Source organism: Diorhabda sublineata, chromosome 8 (genome assembly GCF_026230105.1).
Source record: "Diorhabda sublineata isolate icDioSubl1.1 chromosome 8, icDioSubl1.1, whole genome shotgun sequence".
NCBI classification, from domain to species: Eukaryota; Metazoa; Arthropoda; class Insecta; order Coleoptera; family Chrysomelidae; genus Diorhabda; species Diorhabda sublineata.
Genome location: NC_079481.1, coordinates 22,470,605 through 22,483,123, shown reverse-complemented (window position 1 = coordinate 22,483,123; position 12,519 = coordinate 22,470,605). Strand labels below are relative to the sequence as shown.

The 12,519-nt window shown below is 30.1% G+C and overlaps 1 protein-coding gene across 1 annotated transcript in view; it reads left to right on the top strand.

Moving 5' to 3' along the window:
• The first annotated feature begins 5,921 nt into the window (after positions 1 to 5,921).
• The window catches only part of LOC130447248 (general transcription factor 3C polypeptide 1), a 62,638-nt gene continuing 56,040 nt past the window's right edge, over positions 5,922 to 12,519 (top strand). The window contains exons 1-5 of the mRNA XM_056783959.1: positions 5,922 to 6,373; positions 8,052 to 8,248; positions 8,480 to 8,616; positions 8,985 to 9,480; positions 10,589 to 10,760. Of these exons, the coding sequence (XP_056639937.1) occupies positions 6,019 to 6,373; positions 8,052 to 8,248; positions 8,480 to 8,616; positions 8,985 to 9,480; positions 10,589 to 10,760 (1,357 nt within the window). The 5' untranslated portion in view covers positions 5,922 to 6,018. The remainder of the gene's footprint in view (positions 6,374 to 8,051; positions 8,249 to 8,479; positions 8,617 to 8,984; positions 9,481 to 10,588; positions 10,761 to 12,519) is intronic.

The window sequence follows — 12,519 nt, the reverse complement described above, 5'->3', positions numbered from 1 at the left end:
CGCAATATTCCTCTTTATAATGCAAATTACTTAGAAAACAGGTGAAATTAAAATAGTTTTCTTTTCTTTTGGACTATAAATCAAATACATTAGCTTCTGTAGGATAAGGGAAATTTTTTATAGGAGGAAAGTTTTTTGGAGTTGGCCCTGATAGGATTTGCTTCTCTGCAGGGCATGGGTTGTAGGGTTGTATTGGCTGGAGGAAAAGAAGCTATGACTATTGGCTGGAAGAGAACGAAAAGAGAGCTCTGGTGTAAATAAACGGTTCTTCTCGATTTGAGGGTATATATTATTTTTTTTATTTTTGAAATTATATTTTGTTTACTTTCAAATCAAATGGACAGCGGCAAATTACATATTAACAGGTGAAATTACAATAGTTTTTTTCTCTTCTGCTTCTGTTTGTAAAAAAGAAAGATTCGATGGATAATTTTTATGTAGGATAAGGGAAATTCTTTTAGGAAGAGAGGAAGGTTTGTTGGAGTTGTCCTGATAAAGGAGCTACTCGTTTCAAAGGCTGGTGTTGAGGATGTTACGTGGGGTTGTGTTGTCCTAGCTGGAAAGGAGAAATATCAAACGAAATATGCCAAAAGAAAACTAAAATAGAGCTCTTGTGTAAGTAAAAACGGCTCTTCTTGGTTTGGGGATATATATTGTTTTCGTATTTTTTTGTTTATTTTAAACTTAAATGTGGTGTGGCAAATTACATAGAAAAAAAGTGAAATTACAAAAGTTTTATTCTCTTTTGGACTATAAATCAAATTCATTAGTTTCTCTAGTAAAAAAAGAGAGGGATAATTTTTAGATAGGATTCCTTGTTAAATTATTGTTTCCACTGTCACTGGGAATTCAGCCGCCACTTTCGTATTACCACTTAACGCATTCTTGTAATATTTGTGTTGTGAAGATTATTTCGATCTTAAAATTTGTTAAACCATATTCAACTTGCCTCTTCCTGAATGTAATTAAACATTCTTCTAGTTTTTTCTATTATGATAGATTAGCTTAATGGCATATTGCGTTCAATTTCATCGTCAATCCAGATACATTCATTTTCCTCTATTATGTTTTTTTAGAGCGGATAATTCTAGTTGCAGAGCTTGACGTAGTTGCAGTTGCCTATGACAGTATTTGTTTCTTTATTCTTAAATCGTTACATGTAGCACTGATTTGAGATTGGCGCTTTTTTTGGTTACTTTTTTTCTTATTTTTCATTATCACCCATGAAAAAAACTTAAGATATCCATATTTGTAACTGTATTAATCGTTATAGTTTATAAATAAAATAAAGAAAAAACACAACTACACTGTTTCGGATATGTAAGAAATACCATATATGTAATACTCCTATATGGACAGTTTCTATAAGTGGACGGTACTCCGACTAAGTGAAACAAATAGTGTATCGTTCTCTCTCTCCTCTAAGCGCTTCAGTTAGTTCTGCGCATGAAGCATGTGCAGTATAGATAAAGTGTCTCGAGCGAGGGAGAAAATAAATATTGTCGGCACCGTAACGTAAGTATTACATATATGATGTATACATATTTGGAAACCTAGCTGCGCACAATTTTGGGGAATCCCCGGGCTGAAACAAAAGAGCTCTAGACGGAAACAGTGCTAAAAGAAACAACGTTAAGCGAGGTCTTACGTTGCAGTATGTTTTAAGGAAACTCAAATATTTCAAATTTATATTCAACTGAGAATAAATCATAAGTTATTTTTTCCTTACTGTCTGCTAATATTATTTATTGTTAGGGGAAATTTTAAGAATGCATCCATTATTTCTTGTCTATCGAATACCTCAATAATTTGGTGAATGCATCAACTCACTGATGATTGTAAGATACCCAAAAAATATTACCTACATCTTGCTGGTAAGTTCCAGTGCCAAAAAACTTCAATGCTGCCAATAACTAAATGAAATCATTACATTTTAACATTTAGTGAGCATTCACAACTTTTAATAGTATATCAATTTTATATCAAATTCCTACCAGCTACATATTTGTAATAATTTCATATAAATCAAAACCAAACGAAAAGTGAAACAGTTCTTACTAGGGGCGGGCAAAATAATCGGGTGATCGATTAATCGATATATATTTTTAAAAATAATCGGTAATCGAAAAATATCGATTAATCGGATAATATCGATTAATGGATGTGGACAACATACTCTGAGAATTTGGTTTTATAAAATACAATGTTTCTTGTCTATTTTCATTCTCAAAAATGTTTAATGGTTTTGGTACAGTTTAATTGAATTTAAAAGAGAGTTTTTAATTGGCTTTATTACAAAGTAAAAGACTGAAATAGTTATTTGTAAACTTGGCCGCGAAATACCTTTTTAACGTACCGAAAGAACAGTTATCGCCGAGACCCCTTTGCGTCCGGGGCAAGATAAACTTGAGGTCGTTAAAAAGTTTCGCGGCTATGGCATACACACTATTTTTCGTACAATCGTTAAAATAATCAAATAATATAATAATCAATTTAACGATTAAAAAATTTATTTTCTGTATAATTATTTCAATATAATTCAATATCACAATCTTACTTCCAAATATCTTCCGTAGGTTCATTATTTGGTTTGTTTTTAGTGAGAATCAAACCATAATGTCTTCTGTGTGTTCCTAGTGGTATACCCGCTCTTTATCTTGTTTTTTGTAGGAATCAAACCATAATCGTTCTTTTCAAGCTCTATTTCCGATTTTCAAATAATCGAAAATTGATTATTTTCGATTGATCGATTACTTTCGATAAATCGATTTTTTATTATTTTCTATTAATCAATTAATCGAAAATAATCGATTATTTTATATAATCGATAATCGATTATATTTTTTGATATTTGCCCAGCCCTATTCCTTACTACTGTAGTTTTTCGTTCACATATTCTTATTATGTCAAAGCATATCTGAAAGTTTCTTTGATTACCCGAAATATTTTTTAAAATTCGTCATCACTGAGTTGTATTATTTTATCTAAAAACAATTCAATGGAGCTCTGCAACAATTTCTCCAGCTTCTTCTTGTTCTTCCTGCAGTCCAATATACAGAAGATCATCCATTACTACAATCTCTAATATATTACTACAATTATATATGATTTATATACAATATAATTTTGAAAACAATGTTTCAATAAAAATGATATGTTCTGATTGTCTATTTACATGCGAATGCTAGTGTAATAAAACACTCCTCTTTGGCGGGAGCGTTTCTATTGCGAGGAGAGGGCATGAGAATCGAGGCAATAATGAATTTCCTCGCAAATTACTTAATTTAATGATGTGACGTGACGACCACAAATATAATTAATACAATATAATTAGTATTTAAGAGAGTAAAAACATAGATGGTCATATATAGTCTTAATATCCAACGAGATCAGTAGTCATATTATTGAAACCACTCTATTTATTTATATTTTATGTTAATAAATAGTTTTTCAAAGTTGTGAATTAAGTTATTTAACTCACGACATAATCACGTTTTACGGATCATGTGAAAAATGATGTAATTAAGTGTCGACAAATGACGTCAGTTTTTGGTCACTGAATGTTACCGACGAAATATTACCCAATAATGACGTGAAAAAGACGACAGAGTGTTTGTTACCTGGGTTATATTGAAACAGAGTATTGTTTATATGTTTATTTTTTAGTAAAAACATCATATCACGTTTATTTTATTTAAATTTTTGTATTTTGTTTATTTTAAGGATTTTTAGAGTTTGTGGCTGAGCAAATACCGTAAATTATTCTAATGATAAACTTCTTATCTTCTACAAATAACTAAGTAAACTATAATTGTGTCCTTATCTTCTAATTTATTCCCTATAGGTAATATACGTTTCATAAAAAATGGATGTAGTCATCAGACAAATTGTTCCTTCGACGCTATCGGTATCTCTTGATATTGTATCCCATTTACTTTCATTTTTAATTAGTCACTTACAAATAAAAATGCATGTTATTCTATTTTCTATTTACAGATTCAATACCTTTTAAGACTTGAATTATTTAGAATAGTTAAAAATAGTCTCGACCAGTTTCATTTGTATTATATACACAGTAGCACAGATTAAAATTATTATTGTTCCACCATTAACTTGAAAAATAATGCTGATATACATGAATTGATTTTACGAGGGTTGTTTGAGAGGTTTCCGACCTAATAAAGAAACAAGAAATTTATGCTTCATAAAAATTTTTATGTTTCAACATAGTCTCCTTTTAAGTTTATAAACTTAGTCCATCAATGCACTAACCTTCCAAATAATAATTGGCGTCTTTCTCGTCAAAATATCAAAATAGATGTTTACGTATGCGAGAATGTCCTCGTCTCATATATATATATATATATATATATATATATATATATATATATATATATATATATATATATATATATATATATATATATATATATATATATATATATATATATACATATATCTTGTAATTGAAGTATGTTAGGAAACAAAAGTCTCCGGAGGACAGATCAGGTGAATTGGGTGGGAGGTCAACCAATTCGAAATGCAATTCGTTAATTTTATCCACGGCGATCACTGAGGTGTAAGAAGGTGCATTGATCTGATGGAAAAGCATTTTTAAAATATCATTTGCAAAGAAATTTAATGATTCTATAACTATCCCAAAAAATGGGCGCTATTCTTACTCTGGCCGAAGAAACCTTTGCTTTTTTCGGCGTAAGTTTGCTGTATCCAATGAACTCTTGGCCGTTTTTTTCGTTTCAGGAGTGTAGTGGTGGGTTCAGGTTTTATCTACAGTCATGAATCCCACTAATGTTGATTAAACCCTGTCAATAAGACCTGGACAATGCGTTTTTAGTCCAAAGTGAGTCTTCTTTCTCTCTAACATTAATCCAAAACGTCTTCCAGATGATATCGCTTATTGACGCAGTTTTTGGCAGTCAGTTAAATGGATACGGCCACGTTTGAATTCAGCTGTCTAAAGTTTACAGTTGTGAATGATGATGCATACTCTCCACAGTGTCTAACTCTACCTTCATTTGCTTAGGCATATTACCTTTCAAAAGCAAATATTTAATGACAGCCCGATACTCAATTTTTTCCATTTCACAAAACAATTTAAAATAATTCGGTTATACGAATAACAAACAGAAAATAAGCGTCCAAAATGAGAAGTGAGAATCTTTATCGGTGCTACCATTTTAGGTTGAGGTCGGAGACTTTTCAGACAATAACACATTCCGAAATATGTTTATAGTTGGTAAAACTATTGGAATAAGTCAAACCGTCTGAGAGCATTCATTGGAAACCCCGCATAATCTTATTGGGATATAAGAAAACAATGCATGGTAGGATAATTCCTTTTTTTATACTTTTACCAACAAGTTCATGTACCATAGAGTTAATATTAAAGATAGAAAGAGAGAGCTTTTTGAAGTGGACCTGAGCTCTTGATTCAGAGAGAAAAAAACATCACTATCTCTTTATTTCTCTCCATTCTGATTTGATCTCCACGACGTCAAAATTTTGAATAAAGGGAGAGTGGTAAACAGATGCTCCTTCTCTCTGTTCTAATAGTACAATTCCATTAACATGCCGCACTCTCTATCTTTATATTAACTCTATGATTATTGTTAATTCACTCCCAAAATGAGATTACGAGCAATATTAGACGATTGAAATGTAATTCGAATTTTATTTGGAAAATTGTGAAATTGTCAGAAAAGTTTTCAACTTCGGAAGAGGAAAACAGTTTCAAAAATTAATCCAAAAATAAGAAATACAGTTATTTTTTGTTATTTTAGCCTTATGAAGGTGATCTATATCATCTGAGAAAGTATTAATACATATATTTTCAAAATAGTCACAATGTTTGAAGCTGTATACTAAAAAGTAAGAGACCATGAACGCGAACATTAAACCGCGGTCTTAATTGAAGTATGACAATTTATCTAGATACAATAACAAATGTGTTAAGTTAAAATGAAAAATACTTTAAAGTTATAATATATTGAAACTAAAATGGGTAAAAGGTTACAAACAAAGTATTCAGATTTAAATCAACGTATTATAAAAAGATCCAAATACATCAAAGAAAATATTCGTAAACGTAAATCAAATATTGATGTGGAGGAACCTTTAAAAAAAGCTCTTAAACTAGAAACTAGTGGTCAAGAAATAAGTAGAGAAACAGTTTTTGTAGAAAAATTAGATGATAATGGAACCCTTATATTAAATACTCGAGAGCATGTATCATATGATTTGTTTTTCAGTGATGAACTTAAAAACAATTATATCAATTTCAATTCCAAAGATATGTATTTTCATATTAATGATGAAGTTGCATTAGAAGGTTTAGATGGAATTACAATTGAAGGTATGTATAAGAACAAAAAATTTCTTATTGAGTGAGATTTCGAGACAAACTATAAACTATACTGTTAAGAAATTGTAAGCTTTTTGACTGTCAAATGGAGAGTTTTCAATACAAATCTTGAACGGTGGACGAGTCGTAAAAACCAACTGCTTGGGGGAAAACATCTAGACCTACATCTTATTTTTGATTTGGATGTGGTAGTTCCAGCTAGTAACAGGTAACTGTGCAACACCAAAATCGGCACTGGGCGACAAACAATTTATTTAATGCTCTTGTGTCCACTGGGTTTTGTTACTTTTTCAGTGTAATTGTAAATTCTGTTGCCTTGCTTTGATTAAGATTTATTTTTAAAAGACATTATTTATTCTTTTCTTGTAATGGGTTATGACTTTTTGTGTTTATATTCCAAATCTATATCCCAAGTCCTGGTAATCCAAATTTAAATATTGCATTATTATTGTTAGCAATATATGAATTACTATGTATGACTCCAGTAAACTTACAGTAATTTTAAAACCTGTGTAGTTATTTAAGCTAGTATAATATTTACTTTTCTTCTCATCATTTCTTAAAAGTTGCGCTAGAAAGGGCATGTGATCTGATATGTCTTCTGATGATAAATATGTCTGCACTTCTTGAGTACATCTACATGGAAATTCTCCTGGAACATTTTCTCTACTTTTATTTGGAGTTCTTCTAGTAAAACCTAAAAATATTCTCCAAATAGAGTTATAACTACGGGCAGAAAAGAAGTAGGCTTTATCAAGCATCTTTCCCAGTAACCTTTCACAAAGATTTAAGAATTAATTATTTTATGAAGATTCTTACTATTACTACAAATGTGATAACTGTATGATAATTACATTTTGTACATTAAAGTTTATCATGTTTTGTACACTTTAATATTTAGTATAATTAGAAGGACTAAATGAAAGAACTTATTGGAGAATAGATCAGTGCTTTCTGGAAGCCATTTAATTGATTCAGAATTCACCTTTAAGCAAGACCTTGTCTCAGACTCTGTGCAAAGTTGAAATAATGCTTTTCTATCATATTATTGAACTTGTATAAGGAAATGGAATTGAAAATGACTGTAAAAAATGATAACAAGACTATCACAGAGTCTTGATAGAATTATGGGTTCAGTCTGATATGCAGATTTGGAATGAACATAGAAAATTTGTGAAAAAATTAGTGGTTAAAGTATTAAAAATTTATTAAAGCTTCTTTTAAAGACTAATGAGCTCAAGAATGAGGTTAAGATTTTAAAATGTGCAGCAAGTTATTAACCAAATGTACCAACAATCAATTTTTTTAAGAAGTATGTTTCTAGACTGCCAAATACTTTTGAGCGCTAGTATATAACTTTTAATAAGGCGCAATTCAAGGAGGGTTCACGGAGGTCCCCTTAGGGAATTTTAGGGAAGCATCATAGGTTTAGTACAGTTTGAGCGAAGTACCTGAAATACATGTAAATAGTATCTTATATTTCTTTTATTTCTTTATATGGATTTACTGGTGTTTGATCAGAAAAATTTACATATAGAAAATTCTGATCAACAGTTTTACTTTCTCTTTATTTTTTTTTTCAATTTTAATTCGTGACCTCTTCTCCCAAAGTGAGAAATCAAAACTGTGCCTGCTTTTGATTGCTAATATATAATTTTATGTATTGCAGCATTTTGGAAAAGATTTTTAACTGCATTAGATGGACCGCTTTGCCTAGATAAGCAATTAGAAAGATTCATATGGGAGAATATTATTTTAAGTCAAGACCAGTTTCAATTTTTTGAGTTGCCTGTTCCAAGGCCTGAATTAGTTATATACAATGTGTTTGACTATTTGCACACTGAAATTGGTGTTGTTATGGAAGTGGTGAGTCTTATTTAAATTGTTTCTCATTTAATTACACCTAGAATCAAGAAATAAAATATCGAAATATTCCAATAGACTGAAATTGAAAACATAGAAAAACACAACAAATAAAATGATAAATTTATAGAAAATATTGCATCAGGTACTTGAGCAGTTCAAGTTACATGTTAACAATCTTGGCTAAAAACCTGTATTGCTAAGTAAAAAATATTATTTTTATAAAATTTTTAGGCATATGCTCCACCAGATATATATCCAATAGCTTTGGTAAATGCATCACCAATTCTTGGCTCCTGTTCCACTTTCAAGGAGAGAATCAATATAACATCGATTGTTCAAAGTTTATCATTAGATGAAGCAGAAGAAAGGTGAGATACAGTAATTCTATTTAGTAGATATTTTTTAGTGTAAACTAGGCTTCACATAGTAGTAAGAGAGAATAATGTCAACATGTTATGTCTGTTGTATCTTAGCATCATGTAGATGCAATGAATATTTGGATTAGCATTTAATGTACTTGAAGTATTTAAATGCACTTTATCATATTATAAAACAAAATGATTTTTTCTACATGCAATATTGATTATGACACCAAAATATGAATATGAAATATGAATATTTCTTCGATCAATACATTAGTTTTTTAGCTTATATTGAACACAACCTGCTGATGGGTTTGTTTTATATAAGTGATAAAAACATTTAAAACAAAAAGTTAAATTTCTGTTATTTTCAGATATGGTCAAAAATTAGTAATAGTAGCTAGTCAAAACATGAGGATACAAGCCCTTTATGAAGATACAGCTGACCCATGTATAGAACTTCTGAATATGGATTACTCTATACTAGAAAGAATAGGCAGATCTAGAAAATTAGGAGAATTGACACAAGGGACTATGTCTATAACAGCTGCATTTAAAATTGATGCGAAAAGCATATTTCATTATAAAAAAAATTTGTGTCTCAACAATCTCATTTCAACTCAGATGTTTATAATCAAGTCTGCATTATTGGACCACAATAAAACCGGGAGTCTCATACAGTTGAAACGTTTTTACACAAATATAAGATCTCGACAAAGTTGCATAGCTGATCAGATTATAAATGTGATAAAAAACCAACCAAACTGCAGAATATATAGCAAATTATTGAAATCTTTGTTCTCTGATAATATCCAATGTGTCAATAAGTTATTGAAGAACCCCGAATTTAAAAAATTTGTAACTACTAAGGTAAATAAATGAGACATTTATGTATATACAAAAATATCAAGAATTTAAATATCTAAACTTACATTAGTATTCATTCAGGGTACATTCCACTTAACGCCTATAACAAGTTTAACACCTTTTCTGCCATTCCACCCAAGGCCTCTTTTCTTTTTTTTTTGTTATACCTTTTCATGAGTCTGATAAGAGTTCATGTCCCGCTTGTACTTATTTACATCACTATCTTCTGAATTTGCCATTTTTCTCAATTCCTTTTTAGGCTGTTCTTTTTTGTTCCCAACTCATTTAACTGGTCTAAATTTTTCTTTTTTGGTTTTTCCTATAGGTTTTTTAATAGTGTACTGTCTCAAAGTACTATATCAAGGTTTCCCAATGTGGTCAGGTGAACCCCCAGGGGTACACGGTGGACTCGACGGGGGTCTACGTAAATTTTTTGTTTAGAATTCATTTTCATATTGTTTGACCAGTTTTGAAAATATGGCAGAAATGTACTTTGAAGGAAAAAGTTTGGGAACATAAACTATATATATTACTAACACTTTATTATATATAAAGAAGTTTGAAAATTTTTTATTTGTTGATTAAGTATTCTTAGTATTGACCAGTTTTCTCTTGAACTTGACAAACAATCAATTATTCTGAGACAATTGTACGTAACAAAATAAGAACCGTATTGTGATCGCCAGCCTTGCTTCTAATGATTTGAAAGAAATTGTAGCGAAATTCATAGTTTAAAGGTAAGGTTTCCTACCTGTAGAGATCCGGAAGGGTTATTACAACTTGTAGAAGAGTTCTTGATATAGAAGGGCACTTGTTACAATTGTAAAGTTTGAAGAACCCTTAGATCTTATTTAAGACTCAATACATGGTAAAATCAATGGAAAATTAATCAAAAATAACCAAACCTCCTTTCATATTTTAAGATTCTGAATACCATTTAACAAGGTTGTATATGTAACAGTTTATGAAGTTTTAGGTAAACTCATTTTGGATGAAATCTGTAAATGTTTCTAACCTCAAAAACCTTTCAAAGACGACAAATAGTAGTAACAAAAATTTTAATTTCTTATGCACTTGTGAAAAAGATTACAATACTTTCCAATTCTTTTAGATTCTACCATATAGAACTTTTTATCCAGATGCCACACGTTCTGAATATGAAACTAAGAAGACCAAAGTTGAGAAAGAGTTAGTTTATTATGAACTTATAGATCCTTATGTTAATCCCATGGCATATTGGAGAGCACAAGAAAAGACAGATCCAGATGAAGAGGAAGATAAAGGTAATCAAAGTTTGTTATCCCGAATTTTTCTGATATTATCAAATATACAAGGAAACATAAAACTAGGTTCAATTTGTAGAAACATTCATCATTATAATACAGATTTTGAGCCAGTCAATCAATGGAAATAATTATAAATAGTTTCATTGGTAGTTTATTGTATAGTATATAGAGCTAATACAACGTAAATATAAATAACACATCTTCTAATATATATATATATATATATATATATATATATATATATATATATATATATATTTATATATATACATATATTTATATATATACATATATTTATATATATATATATATATATATTTATATATATACATATATTTATATATATATATATATATATATATTTATATATATACATATATTTATATATATATATATATATATATATATATATATATATACATTCGCAAAAAATGTAATTAATTGAATGTTTACTCATTTCAAAATCAGGTTTTTAGTTTTTCTAAAAATTCTTTAATTGTATTGTACAATTAATAATTGTAATTAATTAAAAGCAAAGACTTTTACAAAGTTTTTAAATCGAAATTTCGTCATATCTTCTACTGTTATCCATTAATAGATGTTTGCAAACCCGATTTATAGCTTCCTCGACGATAGCACACTGGTGTCGTCGTTCAAATTAGCTGCCCAATAAACTCTGCTATCGCACAAGGCAGCAACATATCACCATCATCAATACCAATCTTAGAAACATTCTGGAATGGGGTGGAAGAAATCTGATTGAGTTTAATGTAGCAAAGACGAAGGCTGCTGTTTTTATAAAGAAGACTGGTACTGAAAGCTGAGGATTTGGTCCTGTCTGGACATAAGATATCACCTGCATCGCTTGTTAGGTGTTGAGGTTGAGAGCAATATGTTCTGGTATAGTAATGTGGCCGAATTAGTCAAAGCGGCTTCATAAAAACTTGAAGCTCCCTTTAAGACTAAAAAGCAGTATAATCCGCTACTAATCCTCTACAAGCCCCAGATTTGTCCATCTTTGGAATATTGTTCGCAAATTTGGAGTTTTGCTCCCAAGCATACCCTGAGGATACTCAACTTAATAAAGAGGAAAGAAATTCAACTTATAGGTGATCCAGAGTTAACCAGGAACTTGTACAACTTAGAGCACAGACGGCAGATGCTCTTCCGAGCTGTCCAACATAATAGCAGACGTGTATGTTTTGCATTTACATCTTTTCTCATATTCTGCAATTTGTTATTAAACTATTTAATATTGGGTTTATTTGTCTTAATTGGTTGGTGGTTCATAAAAGATTTGTTTTAATGTATCCTTTACGGTGTCTGCTAAATTACCTATACTCATGGTGTCTATATTCAAATCATTCCAATAAACTACAGAAAGTTTTTCTGTGAAATCCGTTTTAGTTATCTTTTAATAGATAATTGCAATGTATATAGTGGTCATTATGATCAGGCTCAAGAGGATCTGCTATTCCTACTTCTATTAAACTAGTCAAGATTGACTATTTATAAGGTAACACCACTGTAGAACCCGGTTTCTGAAGGACATTTTTGGATTTTTTTTTTCAAAAAAATTGATATATTGCACCTCCACTCAAAGAGTGTTATAGTCAAAAAAATTAGAAAATCTCTTGGTACTAGAAAACTCAAATTTCTGGGCTTGAATAATGTCATGTAAATAGTTATTATTGCGGTAACTTTGTCAGTTTTATAGTTATCATCTAAAAGGTGGAAAATAAACTTCGATTCAATT